We start from the raw sequence: 25,037 nt of genomic DNA, 5'->3' as shown, positions 1-25,037 counted from the left end.
CAAAGTGTAACACTTTTTGAATTATGTTTTAATAAGAGTTCCAGGGTAGAAATAAAAACAATCGAAGGGTAAATAATTTTTATTGTGAAAGTAAGAAAGGTACAAATCTATAGGACGTTAGTACCAAAAACTTTATATTTTATCATGAAAATAACTTTGAGACTAACAATAACAATAAAATCATACTCGTATATAATAAAACATTTGCCTTCATAAGACTTCCGATGCCGCACTCCGTAATGTTTCTCTCCTGTAAATAAGAAAAATGTAATTAACTTTCTTGTTAGAAGTATTTAATTTCAATTTTTTCTTTAATATGCTTTAGTATAATTCTTGGTTATTGACTGATCACAGTCTAATAGAATTATAAATTGTAAGCATTATGTTATTTCCTGCCGTCTAACAAAAACATTTATGATTTTCCCAACTAATATAAATGTATATAAATCGGTACATAATTTACAAAAATATAAAATGAAGAGGTACAATAGGTATATCACTACGTAACAGTAATATTGTAATAGTTAAAGTTAAGTTTACTACAAAATCTTCATTTCTTATAATAAACTTTTAATAATAAATAAACATTTTTTATTAATATAAGCCTTTATATCTAATCCTGATAAAATATTACATAATATGTTATTAAATATACAGTATTATAAGCCGAGTCTAAATACAATTCCAAAAAATTTTTACTGAATGGTTTAAGTATTTATTAAGAGATTTTTTGTACTCATCAAAATGGCTTAAAATAAAATCAGAAAATATGATGACGAACAAAATATCCTCCTAATTGATTTTATAAAGTTCTCAACGGACTTAGCAAACCATGCAGCAAATACTATATTACACAAATGTAAGGCCTCCTCCCCTTTGAGGAGAGTGGCAGAATTTCAATTAAATTTGACACAAACAGGTTTCCTCCCACAATCATCAGATAAAATGCTCGCGTTCTAACCACTGGGCAATCTCGACTCAGATGTAATCATAGCCAACTTCAAAACTGTGAGATGCTACCGACGGAAAAGCTTTGTACCTGTGTAGTAAACGTCATTTGCTAGTAACAACACTAGGTACACAAGGTTTAAAACAAGAACAACAACAACAAACAACAACAACAGCCTGCAAATTCCCATTGCTGGGCTAAAGGCCTCCTCTCCCTTTGAGGAGAAGGTTTGGAACATATTCCACCACGCTGTTCCAATGCGAGTTGGTGGAATGCACATGTGGCAGGATTTCTATAAAATTTGTCACATGCAGGTTTCCTCACGATGTTTTCCTTCACCGCTGAGCACGAGATGAATTATAAAGACAAATTAAGCACATGAAACAGCGGTGCTTGCCTAGGTTTGAACCCGCAATCATCGGTTAAGATGCACGCGTTCTAACCACTGGGCCATCTCGACTCTAAACAAGAACAAATGTATCTAAATTGTTACGTATTTGGTCCCAGTTGGTGAAATTACCACAATCATTGGAAATACGGACTGTTTTTTTTTTCTTACTAAACACAAGAAAAAGGAAGTTTATATGCGAATAATTAGTTTTTCAGTCCTTCCTTAAAATAAGTTTTTGGTTTATTCATGTTACTTGTACCTTATCGTGATAAGTATAACATCCTTCGAGGCGTCGTCTATATAACTGCCCCAATTCTAATTTGTGACAAGGATCTCTACTTGTGGTAGAGTTACTTGTAGGCCTTGGTTTCGTGTCGGGCGGTTTCTGACAATCAAACTTGTAATTCCATGGACCTTTTTCAACTACCAACAGGAGCAAATTAGTCTTAGTGACTAGTGTTGCCCAATACGGAGGATGGCAATCCCCAGCTCCCTCTGCCACTACTGGATAAAGGCCCATTGATTGTATGAAGTAAGACTGGTTTAATATGTACAATGTAATTCGATGATCGCAAGAAAATAGATTCGATTCTCCGTTATCACTTGATTCAACGGTGATGTTCTTCTTAGGCGGCATTGTTGTCGTAATTTCTTCATACATACTTGTTTGTAAATCCGGGTAATCGCTCACTGGAAATAATACCTTTTCTTTTTAATCTGTACGCGTTTATTATTAAAATAAATGAAATTTTGCATACATACCATAATCATAACTTTCGGAGTATACATAATTATTCCAATTAAAAACATTGAACGTTAATAACAAGGCCTCAGTTAGCAACCATTTGAAAAAAGTTGCGAATAGTTTAAAAGGCTGAAAAGAAGAGGCAAATTTAAATAATTGGTATTATATAATTATTCATGTATAATAAATAAGTGAACATACTGTATCGAGAGTAAAGGCACTACTAGTCTCCTTTAAGGTAGATAGAGGACAAAGCGCTTGATAATTAAAAACTTCAACGTGGTCGAATATGCTCTTATCTATAAGGGACTGTAAAACTCCAGATAAGTCTTCAATTACGCCGAAGAATTGCCCCACTTCAGACTTGTCTAGGCTCACGACAACATACCCAGAACTGTCTATCACAAAACATCTATAATTGCCATCTTCGTCACATGAAAGTTCCTGAAAAAAATATTACAAATTTAATAAATATCAGTTAAAAAACGTTTCCTTCATATATATTAGTTCAAATAATGCCGCAATTCGTGCCATGCCTTATGCCATGTCAAAAATTTTAAAATATTGTTGAAAACATTGTTTTATTTCAACTATTGATATAAAATCTTAATCTGTCAAAACTAGGTGCTGCACTTATAATTTCATGACTCTTCATATAATATATTGATTTTCTATCTGTGTATAAGATAAAAAAATATCATTATATTTTTTGCATATCCATACTTGCCTCGTTATTCTTTGTCATATTAAAAAATATTTCATGGAAATTCGAATATAAGTATTGGAATCCTACTACAGCAGCGGGCGTCTCTGACTCGCCGTCTTTGTAGAAGATCGCATAGCTGGATGTTACAGTAATATCGCCATCTTTATTATTAATAGAAGGAGGCGATTTGATGGTATCATCGAGTACCGGCAGATTGGTTGATATAACCAGAGATTCTTTATCGATCATGTGTTGTAGAACTGCAGCCTTGTACCAGGTTTCCTCAATCGCATTATAGTATTTGTCGCCAAAAACTCTAAAAAAGAAAATGTGTATTATTATTTATACTTTTTCATATTCGGTCTACATCAATACAATATGTTTAACTATTTGTATTCAGTAATTACAATTCTGATTTTTTTCAAAAACTTATATTATATTGATTTAAAAGATTTTAAGAACTACAAAATATATGAACACGTTAGACATTTATTGCTATGATTTACTACCTCGCTAAGCGCTTGGAAAACGGTCGAGGCAAGGTCATACGTACGGCCTATCTCCATTGCTTGACGACGTGACTCGGATTTAATCAAGATTTGACATAATTTTATTTAAATACATACTCGCCAGAATATTCCTTGGATCTTCTCCCTAATTCGTCAACTCTTTCATTCTTGTCATCTTCGAATATGTAATGCCAGCGAGTCAGGCCACTAGACGTCGCAACGAAGCGAACGCTAACATTGTACTTCAGAGCCAAGGCCCTTTCCTCATCACTGGCCTCCCAAGTCCTAAAGTATGGAGCTGACAACTTAGCATCAAATACCAACTGTTTGACTAAATCTTCGTTGCAGTAGTAATCGTCTTTGCCCAAAGGCGTGGTGCCACAGTGTGCTGTTGAGCAGAAAGTTTTATAATTATATTATTTGTCGTGTCGTGTTGTCTTAAATTTTCGCGATTATTACACATTTAAATAAAACTAGTTATACCGGATTTGAATCGCGTAAATTAATTATTTTTGGCATCCCGACGTTTCGAGCACTTTACAGCGAGTATACCCGTGACCACGAACGCTGTAAAGTGCTCGAAACGTCGGGATGCCACAAATAATTAATTTACGCGATTCAAATCCGGTATAACTAGTTTTATTTAAATTTGTCGTGTCAGTATTATATCATTTGATAGGTACCTTTTACATTTTCTTTTTAAAAAAATGTAAATTAAAACCATTCATAATAAACTGAAGCATTTGCAGTTGAAACAATTGGACATTCGCGTAGTAGTGCAAAAACCTTAATTAAAAGTATAACACCTCGGCTTATTGCCTCCACTGGTGACAAAAGGGATGTTTAATTTTTTGCCCATTATAAGCGGTGATTATTTGTACAGTAACATTTTTTTTCTATATAGGTAGGTATATGACCCTATTGTTGTTAATTTTTATGTAAATATAAATAAAATGTAAATATTATTCTATTATAAAACCGCTCTTTGAAATGTCAAACAAATTTTGATCCTTAATACTAATTTGCATAAAAAAATAGAAAAATGTTTTCAAAAGTAAATAAATACAACAAGTAAAGTATACGAATGTACTTACTCTCGACAGTAAAAGGAAGGTTCTGTGTTTCTTCGCCGTATTGTTTCTTTGTTATATCAAGTTCGTTCTTTGAGATTTTAACGAGAAACTTGAAAATTTCTACCTCTGCGTTTTCAGATTCGTGACCTTCTAAGTAATGGTATTTGCAATATACCCTGTAAGTTAAGCACATTTTTAATAATTTAAGCTTTAAGGTGCGGCCTTAATGGGTTAGCAGTTACCTTTAAAGTGAACTAAAAGTTGAAGCTATTTTATTTTTATTAATCTACATAAAAGTTAAGTATTGTACTGGAACTTCAACTTAGGTCCCAAGACACAAAGTAGATAACAAGAATACGCTTAACTATATTCTAGAGAAATTGTGGACAATAATCTTTATAATAATTATAATAATAGTAAAGATTTTATAAAGTTAAGGTTTTATAGGTTGCTTACCAGTCTCGGTGTACCCTGTAAGCGAAGTTGAAGTAGCTGGTCACATTAACACCGATAAGCTCTTGGCCTTGTTTCGCTTCCAAGGGATTATCTTTCAACATCAGCTCTGTGTCCCCATATCCCATGGGCAAAGATATTCCCATCGAAAACGGAGTGCCTTCCAATTTATTAAAGAAATAGTCGTGTTGCACTCGAGCAATCCGCCTGATAACAAAAACCCTCGTCAAAGCTCGCTCGAATATATTATGAATGTGTTAGTTAAATATTCAAATTGATCTCCATTTTTAGTCCTCGTGTAAACTCAAATATGTTAATACTGTACCGCCGTAATTGCCTCTTTTGAAACTTTTGGGAATTGAATGATGAAGTACTGTTTCAAATTAAAATATTTAGGAACATTACTATTTTTATAGCACCATATAATGTTATTACTGAATAGTACTATTTCCAAATTTCATCAGAAACAATCCCAGTTCGTTAGGAACATTATACGATTTTCTTTATTTCCAACGTCACGCTTATGATGTGTTTGGAGCAGAACTGATATGAGGTTATCTGCTGTGCTATTCCGTTTACACAGAATACAATTCGTATCTCACTCAAAAAGTTTTGAAGACCGACTTATTGTGATACGTTATTTTGATAACTAATAGTAGTTATCAAAATATTACACTACCGAAATTTCCATATTGGCGATCTACGGTGCTACGAGTTTGTTTTACAAAATAGTTCTCCTACAGTACCTACCCTTACGTCCTTCTTGCGTCATGTTTAAAGCATGCGTGCTTCAGTATATTAAAGTAAGATTTCAATTTGTCAAATGATTTTAATGGTGCCTTATGCTTGATTCCTGAATCTTTATCATAGCTCTTCAAATAATAATACTACTCCAAATAAACAAATACTTAGTTAATATATTTTTATTTCTACCTTTATTAAATATTTTATAAATGTAAATTGTTGTATTAATGGACTTAATGTACAAAGCAAAAGGCGTAATCATTTCGTTTGAAATTAAAATACGAGAGTCACTTCATTTTCAACCATTGTCACTTAATTATGGCTCAATTTGCCTTCAAAACGGAATACGTAACACATAGTAAAACTCAAACTCAAATTACTTTATTCAATATAGAAGTATTACACTTTCTTATTGATGGTATTTGAAACAGTACCACCGGTTCGGAAAAGAAAACACCCTGGCCTGAGAAGAAAAGACCTGACGGTGAAAGAAGCTCAGCGTGTTTTTTTTTTATCTTATATGTATATTATATACACAATTTAATATGAAAAGAAATAGCCAGGAGGCGATCGTTTCATTCCCAAGGTGACAAGGTAAAACAAACCAGTAACAGATGAAATACAAACTCAAAAACAAAAGAAAACAAAAAGCTAACGCACCTCATATTATCATAATGAAAGAGGACTTCAACGTTAGTCATGCTTCCGTGGTTTCCTTCAACTAAATTCATCCGAAGTTCTTTAATTTTATCGCCCAATTCTCTCGGTCCTTTTCCATCATCAACTTGTTCCACTTCTACGAAATCTACGCTGTTGTAGTTCTCTTGCAATTTATTATTTATCTGTCAATAATTAATGGTTGTTAACATAATATTAATATTCGACAAAATATTTATATTTATTATCCTTAACTAAAATTGTACTGTAAATATTTTATATGAGGTAAATATGTCCATTATAATACAGGATTTCGAGGGGAACCGTCTGGGAATTTACGTGACATGCACTACGAAAACATTTACCATATCCAAAGAACCTCGATTTTTTTAGATATTTTTGTATTGATAAAATGAGTAGTAACCAAAACAAATATTTTTGAACTTCATAAGATCGTGTTTTAAATAACATTTTTAACAAAAGTGGCTATTGAGAATAAAATAAAAAATATAACTATATTAAAAATATAATTAGTAATTTTGGTCGAGTACTTGAATTCAATTCAAAGGCATTGATTGAATGCACTGACAAATATTATTAATGCAAAAGTTAGTTATATTTATTTGTTGTTAATGATTTAATTTTTTTCTTATCTCATTTAATTTTCATATAACATAAATTATATTATTATTATCTTTCAAAGGATGGATACTATCAACCTGTGGTTTGTTATGAGTGACTGGAAACTTAAGCTCATTGATCGTTCAGCATGAAAGCGCTTAACTACACATTCGGAGGGCCGAAACCATTCCAAATAATTTATATTTTACTGATCGCAAATAATTGTGTGAAACTAGACTAATAGCGTACCGTTGTAATCAACAGTGGATGTAATAGCAAATACCCATTGTTGCTCACAATAAATGAATATCCGTTGACACCAAGCTGAAACAAAAAAGAACAAGATTTATTTCCATCCTTAATTGTAAATAATAAATATTGGACAACATCACATACATTACTCTGATCTCAATGTAAGTAGCTAAAGAACGTGTATTATAACAAATCAGAAGTAATAAAGGTACCACAAACACCCCGACCCAAGACAATACAAAACTAATGAAGTCTGTCTACATCGACTCAGCGGGGAATCGAACCCGGGACCTCGAAGTTGCGTACCCATGAAAACCACACATTATTCAACCACGAAGGTCGTCAATAATTACTCCCTTGCTAATAAACATAATGGTTTGTCTTTCTCTTTCTAACTTCTGCTACCCAAGACAGAAAGACAAAAAAGTTTTTTAGAGAGCTTAATAATAGATTAAGAACAATTAAGAAAAGTTGTTTGAAATGTATTTCAGAAGACTGAACATTCCACTATCTTAAGTGTAACTTTTCTTACAGTGTAAATTGTATGGGGTAGGAATAATTAACTATCAGTTGACCTATTTGCCAGTCTATCTCTTTAAAAATATACATACTTGGTGTGGCTGTGCTAGTTTCGCTATACTATCGATGGGAACGTCGGTGCCGGCCACCCCCAGCAAAATGGCGTCATTGTGTTCTTCATTGTATTTATAATCAAAGGCTGGAATTGCCACTGACGTCACCAGTTTATCTTCATCGGGCTATAAAATATTAAATTTCGTCAATCTTTTATTGATTTCTGAGGTTATTGTCAATTGAATCATAACGAAACAAATTAATAAATAATTTTTCAACCTAACTTTTTCTAAAATAACTTCAATATTTTTGATAAATTTGTATGTATACATTTGTAAATAACAATATTATATGAAATTTACACAAAATATCATGTATTAAAAAAGTATAAGAAGCTAGCGAAGTTGGAAATAAAAAAGTCATTGTCTTTATTTTTACTTTCATTTGTGGATAGTCGTAGCCGTGCTGAGAGCCACTCAGCGCCTATTTTACCGCCCGTCAGAGATGTGACAACGACGTGTTAAAAAATAATTGGACTCGCAAAAACAAAAGACTTTCACTTATGAAACTTTTTCATCTTGAAAAGAATGATATATTTATACTTTAAAATAAGTTAATTTAAATATTTCTAAATCATATGAATATATTGTAAAAATAAAACAATATTGATAATAACTTATTAAAAATGTGACAGATTATAATAACATACAGAACACGTTTTAATTTATTAAAATCTGTCTGTCTGCTGCCGCAATGCATTGTTACAAATACCGAAAGCTATAAAATAATAACGTTTATTAGGACAAAAACTATTTAATGATAAGAAATAACAACTATAATAAAAATAACTTACCGTTGTGACGTCACTACTGACGTTCCATTTTGCAGTTCTCTGTCATAAAAAAAGTTAATTCATTAATTATTACTTACATATTGAAACTTGTATATAATGAAATATATTTATATGCATAAATAAATATGTATAGGTATATTCTTTTTCCTGCGTTTATTTCTATTCGAATCTATTATTCGTCATCTGATAGTTCACGTCCCCTACATGCCCCTCCACAAACACACCATATTTGCTTTCTTTTGTCTTCCCCTCCCTCCCTCAATGCTCATGCTTATCACTATTTTAAACATATACAAATATACATAATAAAATCGAAGTGAAGTATTAAATTCCTAATAAACATGAAACAAGTCTTATACGAAGTTTCAGCTAATTTATATTCACCGTAGATATAAGTTTCTCTTACACGTTTATGATAAAATATGTAACTAAGTTACAGTTACTCTCAAACTTAATATCGACCCGACTAGCGTGGGTTGGTAGTTCGTTTAATTTGAACAACCTTTCCAAACTTATGAACACATAATATAACTTGTTTATTTTCTCTATTTATTCGTACGAACAGAAACAATATTCATTTAATGTTTTTCTGTAACTTTGGTAAAACAAATATTTGATTATTTACCATCCAAATTTCAATAGTAACGTTATAATGGTTATGTAGCCCTGTGATGTGAATTTTTCTAACGTTTAGAAATAATATCCAGAACACAGCTGATACCCTCCCTCTGTCCTTAGGGATGAATTACGTCATGCTCCGTAAATATAAGATGGCAATATTATTTTAAAAAGTATTTTCAGAACAATATTGTCATCTTATATTCCAGTCTCTAATCCCCTTTCAACAATTTTCTATATTCTTTGCGATATTTCTTTTAATACAGTCCTAAGCTTCTGTTAAAAGTATCCGAAGTATTTTATCTAATTTGAACCCTCAAAGTATCTATCTAATAAAGACTGATAGAATTGTGAATATATTGACTATAGAATCGTATGTTATTCGTTACCCTGTTACTCATAACTAAGATTAGTAACACAACATTACTGGCTTGTATCTCCCACTGCTGGGCTAAGGCCTCCTCTCTCTTCGAAGAGAAGGTTTGGAGCATATTCCACCACTTATATTTTTAAGTAGTAATTTATTAAATTAGTCACATGCATCCTTACGACGTTTTCCTTCACCGCCGAGCACGAGATGAAATCTTAAACATAAAATGAAAAAACCAGCGTTCTTACCACTGGGCCATCTCGGCTCACAACTAACCTTTAAATAAGACGTCTAAAAGTCATAAATTCCATATGTATACCTCTATATAGTAACAACTTATTTCGTATTAATAATAAATGATCCACCTGTATAGGAGATAACTGCGAATTTATTATTCATAAAGATAATGTTTTTCATAAATGTTACACGGTACTCCAAGCTGCCTTTAGATATGACTACATTTATTTTATTCGAACCGATTACAAGCCGAGCTGACCCAGGTCACACGTAAATTTTAACCAAAGACTTCTGGTTCGAGCCCTGCTAGACACAACTAAGCTTATACATTTAATTCGCATATATAAGTCATTTCATATCCAAATTCTGAGAAGCGAGGTGATATAGACATGTTCAAGCGGCTTCTTTACTTTACTAGTTTGTTATACTATTTAAAATATACCAACGTAGCGTAGTATGTACTAAAGAAACAACTTATAACGATTAACCCACTGCGAATAGCTAACAGCATTTGTTATTTATCAAGTAAACTGCGCAAATAGGAGTGGCAGAGGGTGGTAGGATACATTATATCGCTTTTAACCCCTCACGTGAAACACTGAAGTGGAACATGTTACTTGTAAATATATCCAGTATTATATTGCCTTGGATTTTAAGTGGTATTATTTTTCATAATACCAATTGTTTATCTTACTTACCAATTATTTATTAGTAATGAATTTAAATATTTTAATAACAGGTTTATAAATAAATAATAATTAGTAAAGGCAAATATAATATGTGATCACGAATTGAATTATAATATCAAATTAAAATTATGTACATCTGGACTCGATCCCGTAATCATCGGTTAGGTCGCACGATTTGCACGTGCACTAACCCAGTGACCATCTTGAATCTCAAACTTTTTTTTATTAACGAAACCTATATTTTTTATAAAATATACTAACCATGTACATATTATATGTGTACTATTGCTTAGGAAATAATATTAATATACGTCGTTTTTCTTACGAGATATCCCAGAACTTAGTTGCAAAGCTTACTACGATAAGTGACAAGCCACAAGCAAGACAAATTTATTTTCAATCTAGTCTCACAATTGTCATATAAAATAAATGCTAGACATAGTAAACTCCAGGGGGTTTTTATTTTTCCAAAATATTTAAAGAATGATTATATCAAAATGTTGCAATTTTCTATATCAACAGGCACTTACTGTACCTAATAACAATAACATTACGCTACACATGTGTATACAGTAAACGATTTTAATCGATACAACTAAGATATATTTCAAATCGATATCGAATTAAATTAAAATCGATATGACAAAAATTAACGGGAGATAATAGTCAATTTTTTTTTTTTTACAATAAGCTAAGATTGCGGAGTAATAAAAACTCTTTTGAATAATGTGAATGATTACTCACAGTATCGTCGATGTTAGCGTGAGTCCATGTGGGCGGGGGATTTTCACCAGCCAGGATCATGGGACGAGCGATTACGTTGATATACTTCAATACTTGCTGCTGTACTTCCTCTACTGAGTGAATGTGTACGAAATAACCTAAATACGAAATACATTATTAACATTAAACATCGCTTTCAATATAGAATTAATTTCTATTTACATGAATAACTAGGATGTGATGTGTATGCTTTTATTTATATTAAAATAACACGTGACATAAAACAATTGAAAAAAAAATGGTAAATTTGGCACTAACACAATATGCCAGTTACGTTCCGTCACATAACATGACTCTGGGTCTGAGTACACGGTTTTCATCGTTAGAACTAAATAAGTATCATTAAATGTAAACGATAAAAGTGTATGTCATGATTTTTTAAATATACTTATATAATTTATTGATATAATAACATTTAGTACGGTTTTGATTTTTAAAGGAGTTTTTTAATTGAAATAACATTTATTAGTATGATTATTGATTCGGTTATCGACACCGTATAGTGGGACTACCGTCATTTTATCTCGTGGCGTGGTGTGGCGAGCTGGTACTGCCTGGCACGAGAAAAACAAAAGGCGGTTGATTTTGAACGGGGAGTGGGGAAGTAAATTAGATTCGAGGTTGGGCGATAAAATTAATATACAATAAGCAGATAAATAATATATGTATCAATTGGTAAAGTAATATAGTGACATAAATTAATGTTATGTGAGTAGTTTTATTACACATATGAGGTTATTCTAATACAAAAATGAATAAATGTCAATATAATCACCTCTATTCAAACAAGCCATCCACTGAATCTCTCGAACATTTGTAACTTCCTTCCCTATTAGGTAAGTGAATACTCTAACTGGTATATAAGTCTTGTCACCGACTGTCTCTCTATTGTATTCCTCGAACACTTCGGTAAGGTTTCCAGGCACGTAGTCTGTTATCACCATTACCAATTGATTACAGCCTTGCTGGCTGCTAACATTACACGCTTGCCTTCTCTAAAAGGAAAAAAAAAACTAAATATTAAAATGTCTAAATATTTTTATGGTAATATTTAATATATTAAAGATAAAATTATCATAAAGTTAAGCATTCGATAACTTTCAATATGTGACAAAGGTTAGTTATAATTTTATCTATTAATATTACTTTATTAATACTTCTTAGTGTTTATATAATAAATTCGTAATTCGTATATTAAATACGTATATTCGTAACTTACTCATAAAATATTCGTAGTGATGAGAAATCTATAAATTTGTATACATATATGAAATATGTATGTTTTGTATACAAAATTATGAAAAGAAAATATGTAGCTACATGTAATGGTAACATAAGTCTACATCTCTAGCGTTCGAACTTTAATAAATTGACAGGGTTTTAATCGGAGTTTTAATCTCATAGTATATTTATCTATATATTTTTAATGAAACTTATTTATACAATACTAGCGGTCGCCCGCGGCTTCGCCCGCGTAGATAACGGTTCATAATCAGTCTTCTAATATCCCTACTGCTGCGGCACGGTCACATTTGAAGAATTACTGCAACCGGCGCTTGGATCTATTGTGATAAACCTCAAATTCGTGATCACAACACCTCAGCCAGACCAACATGAGACACGAATCTGATGAGGTTCTTAGGGTCGGAGGCCATAATGCCCTCTAATGACCGGAGTTAGAACATTTTATATCTTTTATAGTTTAGGCAATATACGCAAAAAATCAACTTTTTTGGTAGATTTTTTCCTTTTTTGTCCGAAAAACCCAAAATATCTTACGGAACCCTTTTTTTTCAAAATAAAATTTAGCCTATGTTATGCGGGATTAATTTAGCTTTCGAATGGTGAAAGATTTTTTAAAATCGGTCCAGTAGTTTTTGAGCCTATTCATTACAACCAAACAAACAAAGTTTTCCTCTTTATAATATTAGTGTAGATATTAAACTTTATATACACTATATTATGAATTAATCTCAGCCTAGGCTAATACTATCTTAATTGTATATAAATTACATTCATATAAAAATACATATATATCAGTAACTGTTAGACACCATACAGTAAATTTTAGAATGCCCGTCCTACAGTTATCACTTTTTATGTACCTCCTTGTTTTATTTTTCACATTTTTTTCGTCTACTTTTCATCTGTAAATAGCCCAAAAGAGTAAGACGCATTTATCTTTCATCATCTAAGACAATCAAGAGACTATAATAAACATAGAATATTATACATTTGTAGCACATACCTCTTTTAGAGTAGTAAACGCTGTAATATAAGCAGTTGTCAAGTTAGCGTTCCCCTCCAGTGGCACTTTATGTTTCTTGCCGTTATCTGTAGGCTCCAGGGTATTACTGATTGTGAGTAAATTCTCTGGAGTTGCTTGAACGAGGCCTTTAAAACAACCGACTACTTCTGCGGTAGTCGCATTAAACCTGAACACGTTCACGTAATCATTATTTGATAATGTCGCCAACAATGATTTCAAAGTTCTTCTAGCAACGTAATTCTTGAAACCCGTCATAGAACCAGAAACGTCGAATAAAATTATCACATCTTTGGAACAAGTAGCCGCTTCTATATACCAAGATTTTACTCTACAGTCATACGTATCGGTCTCCTTTGTATTCCATGGCATTCCGGGATAGAAACGCAGTACGCCATGAGCACTGCCAAAATATTGCCAAACTAATGAAGGATCGGAATTGTAATTATTTATGAAAGTATCGGTTAATTCCTTCGACCATAAAATTGCTCCTAACGCATCGTCCTCTGAAAATTCATAATTACGATTTGAAATATAGAAAATGATTAATTTCACGATAATTTAAATGATATTATTCCGTGAATATGATTCAGATCACAAAAAGGATATTAACCTTTATAAAAAATATTGGTAGGTACGTGTACACAACTCTTATTGGTATTAACGCTTATGTCATAAAAATGGGAATCTTTCTCGAGCGTGATGTTCTCATAGTTCGTGCTGTTTTTAGCAAACTTCGGCAGTTCTCCTTCTCTTTCAAGCTCAGATCCATCTTCAAAGTTGAATTGTGAATATTTAGCTGAACAATATTTGAAGTCATAATTCTTGTCTTTTACGATCGTGTAGTTAAATTCTGCAGCTAAACGCTCTGCCGTCGCATGGATGCACTGTGAATAAAATATCTCCGTGGAATAAAGGAATTACAAAAATTTTAAAAAGGCACGCGAATATTTAAATGCCAATATTAGCCAACTTCAAAATCAAGTTACCTTCGCGGCGTTAATTTTTCTCGTGAGCATAGTACTGACGGATCTTAACGATGATTCCAATATTTGTTTTCCGTCTTTTTTCTTAACACTCGCATTCATTTGTTTATATTTCTGAAAAATCATAACTCAATATAATTCTATACTCGATGTTCATTAATTTTGTAAAAGTCTATTAAAATACGTTCGGTAAGGGCTGTTATGAAATAAGGAAAATATTCTTCAAGTATCTTTGTTACCAAATATATAAAGAGCCACACATTTTTTAGGATAAAAAGGTACAATTGAGTGCCTCAGGCTGCTTCAGTATGAGTTCGGTTGTACAAATATGAATCGATCTAATGGAAACGAAAATTAAATTACTCACAATCCTGATTTGGTCTGATTTCGTCAGGGATTCACTTAACCGCCACAGCTCCTCACCTAATGTCCTCGCCCATTCTTTTACCCTAAAATAAGACAAATTTATACTTCGATTCACCAAAGAAATGTTTTACTGAATCTATTTAGTTTTGACAAATATTTAACTAGCTGTTCAGCCTTGTTGCCTTAAACATGATTGCTCAGCTCCGTTGGGTCGTAGCGTGATGATATAAAGCCTAAAACGTTTCTCAGTAAATAAGATAGCAAACGCAAAGGTATTTTTTAAATTGGACTGTCGTGTCATATAAATAACTCACTTAAACAAAGAACTCTATTATTATTATATTCATTTTACATTAATATTTTCAAATATAACATACTAGTGGTCATCCACAGCTTCGCTTGCGTTTTAGGGTGTTGATTACCAAATTATACCAAATTTCATCAACTTGGGTTCAGCGGTTTGGTCGTAAAAGAGCGACAATCAGACAGAGTAACTTTTACATTTTACTATTAAGATAATTAATATATTTTTTTATATTAATAGATTATAAATATCGGTTGATGTATATCTTCTTAACAATGTAAGTTTTGTGTTTTTCTTAATAAAAATATATCTAAGGCTTGCTTTCACGATACAAGATGAAGGAGTATAAAAAGGATTGAACGAGATCTCAACAATGAGGACTGTAGAGGTTCATAACAATACATTTTCCTCATATACATATAATTATACAGGCACTCGTGTGTTCCCAATAGACCGTAAATTGTAGCCTAGCGAAGGAAATTGGATTAAGCTCGGAATCTTTCACTAAGGAGACCAATAAAAGTTGATGAGATATTTGTAATTTGTATCTGTCAATGTTCGATAAAAAATGTAATTTATTTACTCTTAAATTATGTTCATCGTTCTCAATCGCCTCTTGCGAGGAGCACTCATTAGTATTATTATTATTTAAATCGTATATAATTATAATATTACAAAAGCTGTATGATAAATGGATTATTGTAGGAAATATATGATATTATATATATGAATATTGCTTTTCCTTTCCTAGCTTTATATTTTAGTGCTAATTAATAGCTTTAGTTAGAAATGTTAAGCATTACTAATCCTGCTCGCTTTCAGTAAGTTTATAGCCACACACTTCAACATTAGAATGCCAAGTCCAAGTTTATTTCTGTATTTACGAGAGCCGATACTAACTACTTCTGCTTCTTTGGCCTTGCGTTTATTGTCCATGTGTTTCACATTATTTTCAAACTAATAATTAAACTGCTAGGAATACCAATAATGTTTATGTACTTACGAAACCATTAATTAATATTTATACTTAGAATTATGCACGAAAGTTGAACTTAGTTTTACCCTTAATAAAATTATCTAATTTGTTCATAAAAAAAATTACTTATATTAAAGTTTGTAATATAAATGAAATTTCATACGTGTCAGTTTTCCAAGCAGGTGCAGGTTCCGGCAGCAGGAGTAGAGGCAACAAGATGACGAATTTGTAACAGTGCATGTTTAGAAGCTGACTCAATATTACACGCACTCAATATTCACGTACTACGTTATTACATTCGGTAAATAAAAGTGAATATATTACTTGATAAGGCACATCGTTACGAATTTGTTTTTCAACTAAACTAATCACTAAATATATCTCTAGTCACATTTAACAACTCCGATAGTGTAATTTTTATAAATTCTTCCACAGAAATAACACGACCACAACTATTGAAAACGTGATTATAATATATAAGCTTTCACCGGTGCGAGATAACAAGCAAGGCCACTACGATAGGAAAGCAGATACAAATATTTACTTTCTAACTCGATGAGGTTATAAATAAACTTCGTTTATTTTAAGAGAATAAGCGTTATACGTTTTAGGCGAAAAATTATTTGTGCAATTATAATTAATTTTACACTAAGAATCACAACGCGGTTTATGTATGGCTTGTTGGTAACACAGCGCAACTATCTAATCGCAGCACGTTAGTCAGTAAAAGTCGACGGCGGAGCAGGGCCGCGAGCGACCGGCGACGTTTGTCGCGGCGGACGCACGTGCTGCGTCTATTCTGGGCGGGCGGGCAGCGCTCGCCATCGAGCGGGCGTGAAGTAGGTCGCTCTCTGTCTACACAACGCTACCAGTGCGATACCACAGGCTATAAACATCAGTATGTTAGCGCTTACAGTATACATCACGAGTGAAATGTACTAGATATATGTTTCATATGTTCTGTATATTTAATTTAATACAGTATATTCAAAACATTATAACGACGTATTCATTATTTTAATGAATCAATTTTATAGATAATATTTTCTAAATCACTGCAAATATGACATTACTAATGTTCTATATTAAAAAAAAAACACTAACGACAATAATCTTTATAAACTAATATTCTAAATTCGAAAGTAACTTTTAGCTGTCAGCTTTTGCACAGCTAAAGCACTGAAAGAAATTTGATGATATTTAGGATGAAACATACTTAACTCTTAAGCTCTTAAAAAAACGAGAACGAAGCTGCGGGCGATAACTAATATCCAAGAGTTTAGTCAAGTAAACACTCTTGGGATTAACCTAAACCTAAATAAACAAAGATTAAGCTGTAAAACATGATCGTTATATTATATTATACAATAACTAACTACACAAGTTTAATGGGAACAGTTCAACACTAAATTAACACGAGTAATATGGAATAGACAAACACACGAACTCAATTTAAATTATTATGCAAATATGACTTCATATTTGTTTACGCCCAATATTGTATCGCTTAGCTTAACTTGTTTAATAAAATATATTCACAATATGAAGCAATATATATAAAACTTTTCCGTTACTGAGTGATTGAGTGACTGAGTGACTGGAGTGACTGACAGACAACGCAAAGCCTAAACCTAAAGACTTGAAATATTACACAGTTATTAGTTTGACTCAGATTACCGCATTCAAATGTTGAACAGACGTCTTTCTCAAGATGTAGCTAAGCTCCCAGACCTCCGCTTTTTCGTGCAGTCGGATCTCACCACCTTCTTCAGATAATCGGTTAGACTGAAGTACTTCCTAGGTTAGTTAACCTTCGATCTCTGCTCAATAATTATTATTTTCATAAATATTTAATATCTCTAGTTGCATTTTATTATTTTTATTACGTTACTTTAAAACATTTAGGAACATGGAAATGAATACGATTATTATTGGTGGTAGGGCTTAGTGGGAGCCCATACCACCTACTGTATATATTATGTATGTCCTTTTAATCGTCGTTAAAAAACTGAGTGGGCCAAACTTCAGGCACACAGGATATCCCAAAATTGGTGGTTCATCAGATATCGGTAATATAATACATATAATAGCTGTATATGCTAAGACAACGGTAATAGACAAAACCGTGACCAAAGTCTGCTGTCTTGTAGAAGAAGTTTTGGAGCTTAGTTTACCAAGTAGCTCCTGAGCGGAAAATAGCAGAATTTCATCCAATATCATAGAAGCTCAAAACTAATCGTGAGTGTGTACCTACCGAAAAGTGATTTCATTAAGCTTCTACTATCGCAAATATTTGATAACCTTTTGATCCAATCAAATTGTTCTATATACCATACTATGTTGTTTATAATCATTATATAGTTTAGTTGTATTATGTTCTTTGTTGCTGAACTTCGGACAAATGCGTCTGGAAAAACACCTAATCATCACATATCCACTGCGACACAGCAATATGTTTCAATTATATGTTCAGTTTGACAGATGAGTGGGACAGCGTAGCTAAAGGACATAACATTTTAGTTGCCAAGTTTAATGGCGCATGTAAATGAGGTTTGATACGTCTTACAGCGGTAATGTCTAGGGATGATATTGACCAAATATGACCTGGTAGCCCTGTGTTTAACCATTTTGGAACCTGTCTATCGACTTCCAACATTCTAATAACACTGCTGTATGCTGTCGAAGACGTATGTTGCAAATGAGGCTGAAGCAAAAGCTTAAGGTTTTCTCTTACTGTAATATCATTAAACCATTGATTAGATCGAAAGAATTTGGTGATATCCCCTCAATAATTATTACAAAGAAGAATAATCAGAAACAGATTTCCTTGAATACTTAAGAACGATGAATCAAGTTTTGTATCGTTATCGATTTGTAATATATGAACCTTCGGTAATGTTGCATGGCTTTTCATTACATTTGGCTCTTTAGCAATGAAAAATCGTGTATTTTTATTTTCTTGCAGTCATCTATCAGAACGGAAATTGAAGATCTCTCTGTCTCTCAGTATAAACGAAAGCTAATGATGTCGTTAAAACAGAATAGCAATCGAAACTTTTCCAATTACTGAAGTTAAAATTACTTCAAAAAGAACTGAATTTGCTTTTGAATTTATGTAATACAAAAATAAAAAGAGTTTATTTCAATAAAAGCAAGATCATTATCAAACAAGATATAAAAAACCCATTAGGATAATGAATTATATTTCTCATTCTTTGTTTCATTTTCATTTCAATTTATTCTATTTGAAATACCAATATTTGTCGAAGAATTACTTGATATTTTCAATTTTCAATGAAACCTAAATTAAAAAATGTCTTTATGTGCTGTACCAGACTGGCTACAAATAGGTGAACTCCAATGCTTCAGTCTATCTATGAGTCAGTTAGAACAGAAAATCTCCAGCTGACTGAAAATGTTTTCACCATTCTCCACCACCACAACACCGCACGTAATTATTGTGTTTTCACAAGGATGTGATGTTTGTTCAAAAATTCAAATTACCAAATTATCCTACGACATAAGCAAAATTATTTTAATCAAAAATATAAATCATTAACAATATTGTTTATAAATATACCCTTATTTTTTCAGCGCGTACTACGTTGATCTATGTACCTATCTTAAAGATAGTTACGTATACGGTAAGAAATATAATATTCTATAAGAAATGAAATTGAACGAGGAACTCGATCGTGAATGTTCATAACAAACGAATTCTACGTTATTATTTTAACAAAGTACACTCCACGATGTGTAAAAGATTTCCAAATATTCACTGATACAAATTAAATATAATTCGTTCAGAATATATTAAACATATAAAGTAACAGCCTGTAAATTTCCCACAGCTGGGATAAGGCCTCCTCTTTCATTAAGGAGAGAGAGGGTTTGGAACATATTCCACCACGCTGTTCCAATGCGGGTTGGTGGAATGCACATGTGGCAGAATTTCGGTGCAAATTGACACGAATTAGACACATGCAGGTTTCCTCACGATGTTTTCCCTCACCGGCGAGCACGAGATGAATTATAAACACAAATTAAGCACATATATATAGTAGTGCTTGCTTGGATTTGAACCCGCAATCATCGGTTAAGATGCACGCGTTCTAACCACTGGGCCATCTCAGCTCATATTAAACATATAATTATATTTGTATTGAAATGGTAGTCGGTTGAACCACAATATGTCACGTCGGTTAATGCCACAAGTTGTCACGTTCATACATACACATTCACGGACGATGTATAAACCACTAAAGCGCTGCTAACCCAGAATAGAACGAAATGAAATGTTTTAAACTTTGTGGTTGTAATTAAGGGTAATTAACGGTAGGTTTCATGGCTCGAGGGTGAATAACGCTAACACGGGTGTGTGCGTTTAAAAGTACATTACAGAGTTTGAAATATTATTGGTCGAATAATTAAGTGAGCGTGACTCATACGGACCCGTATCTTTACCTTCAAAATATACAGATAAAATGTATCAACAAATAAAAGTGACAGTTATATGTACTTGAAAGTAATATCTTATAAACTCAAATGTCTTTATTCGATATAGAAGCATAATCCTTACTTATTGATAGTCAAATTAAACATCTCATCAAAATTCCGGTTCGGAAAAGGAAATCCCGTAACCTGAGAAGAACCGGCGAAAGAATCCCAGTGGATTATTTTTTGTCAAACTAAATAGTTAAATAACAAATAAATATTGGTCAAATAAAAATACTTTACATAATTAAATAATAATTATGTTCAGACAACTATAGTAATCCTAAATAATATAAAGTTCATTTTAAATAAAATTAAATAGATGATTTACCTAAAATAAAGTGGTAAAACTTTATTTTAACATCAAAGGCATTTTTTCTTGAAAGAAAATTCGAAAATGTGTTAAATAAGTTGAGACGGGAAACTCAGATGCTCTTTAATTTTCCGCTCTTATTATCTTTGAGTGGCTGACTTTGATGTCTCACTTTAGATTACAGATTCTATTGTAATTTTGAATCGAATAACAAACATATAACTGTTATTGTTTGAAGAGCAGGTACCAATAACAAGCATTTTAATGTGCTTTTGCATTTGAGAACGTTGGTAGGTGTTAGGTACTCATGTCCTTAACAGTAGTCAAGAATTATGTTCAAGAACAATTTTTCTTGTTCAAATGATTGAATGGAGACACAAAAAAAAAGAATCAATGATGAAAAAAAAAACGATGGAAACAAATTCTTCATTGCTATGATTGCCCTACCAGCATCTACAACGGCTTCTTGCAACTCTCATAAGATCGTCAGTCCATCTTGTGAGGCTTCTGTCAACACTGCGTCTTCCAGTTAAAAAAACCTACTACGAGCTTTACGGTCCGACTACTGGCACTTCAATTCTTTGGGTTATATCGCTTATTTAGGTTAACCTGCGTTTTTTACATTTCTGATTCCATTGCATAGAGAAACTCCAAACATATCCCACAACATTGCTCTTTAGGCGATCTTCAATCGCCTGATGAGGCGCTTAGTTAGCGGCCATACTTTGTTGGATAAATCGTCACAGATATCCCACACTGGTCGAAGACTTCCATCTTGAGATACTGCGATATTTGAGACAAGATGTTACGAAGCTTTCCAAATATATTCCATATTAGAGCTGTCTAATATAAACAATGTCATAAGGTATTAGGTCTTACAAAATGACTTATCAATAATTAGGTCTTTATTAATGTTTACTGGCTACATAGATTTTTGTTCTTTTTTTCGTTTGTATGTCAAACGAGTGTACTTGTACCCCGAATGGTCTCGAATATGTTAGTACGAAAAAAAATCCTTTAGCATCGTTACATTTGTTTTTTTTTTTTCTACATAAATCTATCATTTCAGCCGTGTTGGTTTCGGCGATGGAGTTACTTCTCAAAGTTAGACTAACTTAGTGGGGTAGCCCTCTCTAACTTGGGTACAACATGAACCATCCATACAATATTCGTCATGTTCATTTTTCGAGCCACTCCTTGAGAAACTGTTGAGACCATCGATCGTTATGCCGAATATTTTAATCAATCTTCATAAATAAATATTTCTCCAAATAGTGTTTCAGAGTTCTTAAGAAAATCAATATATATACCAAAGATTATATATACTTCTACAACGTAAACCAAATACTAATACAATTAACTCACCTATTTATACGTAAATCGTATTTATTTAACAGCTCTCAATCGCTTTAAGCACATTAAGACTCAATCTCCACAAACAAGCGATAACGTCGAAAGAACTTATATTGAATATAAATGAGAATCGTTAGTTCAGAAAATGTACCAAGCGCTTTCCTTTTAGTGCTGGAATAGAATAATATTTATTCAGTATAAATTATCGATTACTTAATTGGTCCATTTATCGATCACCTAACAGACGGTGCTAATAAAATATCGGCAACTCGCAATTGAAAAAAAATTACTTCATAAACCCTAGACAAGAAACTGACTATCTTAATTATAATATAACTACTATTTCTTAATTTATGTTGGTTTTTGATTCAACGATTTCACACAATATAGCGTTACTTTATTTTCACAGGCGATTAAATACACTGCTGTACCTTCAAATGTAAATAATGCTTATTTTGTATGGTTTCAACACCCAGTTTAACCCTTTCAGGCTAACGCGACGTTAACAGCAGCTTCCATTGGCGCCTTGATATTAATTATTGTTAGTACCGAATAGACTTACAAAATACGTCGATAGCATTTATTTTCATTTCTTAAAATTACTAACAACAAAGATACTTTCGGATCAATAATAATATATAATATACTCTGCTCCACCATTGCAGGAAATAAAAAGCCAAATAAATAGCATTTAATAGCAAAATGAGGCCATATCATTGGTTAAGAGCTCACTTAATCTATGATATTCACTATGGATTGGCGTTTCGGACGTCGAAACTGTTATCGGAATATTGGAAGTAATATTAAATTGGAAATACGTAGTTAAGTGTAATTGTGGTGTATACTACACCACATAGAGCAGAGTTGTAAATAAATCGCATGATAGCAAATGCGTAAAACAAAGATTTATTTATCTTTTTTTCTTATTGCCATTGTAATGGGCTATATTACACATTTGTCTACAAAACCAAAATACATTTTAAAAACAAAGTTTTTATGTAATTAGAATTAAAGATATTTTAGAAAATATATGTTACTTTCTCCCAGTTGGATACAAAAGATTTTAATAAAACGAGCAAATATACACGTAGGTATCTACAAATGAATCCAGTATGTTGGTTATATTCCAAGGACGATATCGACGAGGGAGAAGGCGCCACAGCGTCGGGGCACCCTCTTTATGTCTTGGAATGTTCTTGAACGCTTCTATATTAAACTCTTATTAATGAATAAAACAAAGTTTTCTGTAGGTACGTAACTTAATACATATTAAGATATTAAAATACATTTACTTTATAATTTTTAATTAATAACACATGCGCTTACATACTCTTAATACACACTTAGAATTTAATAGTGTATTAATGAAAATATATTACTTACGAAAACAAAATTATATATATACATTCATATAATATGACTTAATTTAATATGGATCGAATATGGAAAAATTGTTACGTAACATTTTTTAATAAAGTAAACCTGCGTTTTTTATAATTAATAATACATATTTTAAACAAAACAAATTTGCAAATGATATTATACAGAGCTCTGAATCCGGTATTATATAATATTTTAATGACTTTCAGAATGATTTCAGTGTAATATGCTTACGTTTTTTATCTTGCAATTGGAACACCCTTTGAAATTGTGTGGATTCTCGTGTTTTATAATAAGAGGGGAGTGTTTCTAACCGGGTCAAGTTCATCGGATAGTCTGCTTGATCAATACTCATGAGGGAAGTCGATATTAATTCGAGTGCTAAAGATTTATTTATATGTATATAAAAAAGTACAACAACAGCAACAACAACAACAACAACAGCCTGTAAATTCCCACTGCTGGGCTAAAGACCTCCTCTCCCTTTGAGGAGAAGGTTTGGAACATATTCCACCACGCTGTTCCAATGCGGTTTGGTGGAATACACATGTGGCAGAATTTCTATGAAATTTGTCACATGCAGGTTTCCTCACGATGTTTTCCGTCACCGCTGAGCACGAGATGAATTATAAAGGCAAATTAAGCACATGAATCAGCGGTGTTTGCCTGAGTTTGAACCCGCAATCATCGGTTAAGATGCACGCGTTCTAACCACTGGGCCATCTCGACTCTAAAAGTTCTAATTAAAAAAATACCGCATACGGTACGTGCATAATCTACAAAATCCATAACGATTATTGACAGGTCACTGAATTTTGATTACCTCAATGACCATTCAATTTTATTCAAACTACTTTTTAGTGTAATGTTTTTGAACCAAGCGGATGAAGTACATACTTCATTAAATTTATAAAAGAGCCTATGTAATAGGTAGGTAAAAGAGCCTATGTATTAGGTACTATATTTGTTCTGACTGGAATAACTTTATCTAATATCAATTAAGCTACTGTTAATAGTTCAGAACTGTAACTTACTGTTAGTTCTTTTATTAACCGACTTCAAAAAAAGGAGGAGGTTCTCAATTCGTCGGGGCCTTTTTTTTTTTTTTTTTTTTTATTTTTTATGTATATTACCGAATTACTCGAAGATGGCTGGGCCGATTTTGACAATTCTTTTTTTGTTTGAAAGGGCATGTTTTACAGGTGGTCCCATTGTCAGGAGATCAGGATCTGATGATGGGATCCTGGAGAAATCGAGGGAACTCCTCAAAATTTATAGGCACACCTATAGTGATTTTGGTTTTATTCAAAGTACCTTGGTCATATGCTCACGAAAAGTGACATTTGATGAAGTGGAACTGATGATGAAGACCACAA

At 32.4% G+C, this 25,037-nt stretch overlaps 1 protein-coding gene across 1 annotated transcript; it reads right to left on the bottom strand.

The window, feature by feature from the left end:
- Window positions 1–64: 64 nt before the first annotated feature.
- On the bottom strand, window positions 65–16,903 carry LOC124532953 (voltage-dependent calcium channel subunit alpha-2/delta-3). The gene is made up of 19 exons (XM_047108094.1): window positions 16,285–16,903; window positions 14,843–14,924; window positions 14,479–14,589; window positions 14,103–14,376; window positions 13,472–13,995; window positions 11,999–12,218; window positions 11,185–11,321; window positions 8,527–8,565; window positions 7,712–7,858; window positions 7,098–7,172; window positions 6,231–6,412; window positions 4,830–5,033; window positions 4,395–4,549; window positions 3,418–3,688; window positions 2,813–3,107; window positions 2,287–2,529; window positions 2,103–2,214; window positions 1,600–2,030; window positions 65–250 (listed from the first exon to the last, which is right to left on the bottom strand). Exons 1-19 carry the CDS (start codon window positions 16,359–16,361, stop codon window positions 143–145), a joined length of 3,687 nt encoding a protein of 1,228 aa, XP_046964050.1. The 5' UTR covers window positions 16,362–16,903; the 3' UTR covers window positions 65–142.
- Between the last annotated feature and the right edge of the window lie 8,134 nt (window positions 16,904–25,037).

Source organism: Vanessa cardui, chromosome 1, assembly GCF_905220365.1.
Source record: "Vanessa cardui chromosome 1, ilVanCard2.1, whole genome shotgun sequence".
NCBI classification, from domain to species: Eukaryota; Metazoa; Arthropoda; class Insecta; order Lepidoptera; family Nymphalidae; genus Vanessa; species Vanessa cardui.
Note: the sequence above shows the minus strand (reverse complement) of the source record. Positions and strands in the feature narration are given on the sequence as shown.

What these genes read in the sequence shown, in the direction of transcription:
- LOC124532953 (XM_047108094.1), bottom strand. Translation starts at nt 16,361, where the DNA reads ATGCACTGTTACAAATTCGTCATCTTGTTGCCTCTACTCCTGCTGCCG. An exon ending in ACGCTAACATCGACGATACT is followed by an intron (nt 8,566 to 11,184) that starts GTGAGTAATCAT and finishes TTTTTATGACAG; the next exon opens with AGAACTGCAAAATGGAACGT. An exon ending in GTGCCTTTACTCTCGATACA is followed by an intron (nt 2,215 to 2,286) that starts GTATGTTCACTT and finishes TCTTCTTTTCAG; the next exon opens with CCTTTTAAACTATTCGCAAC.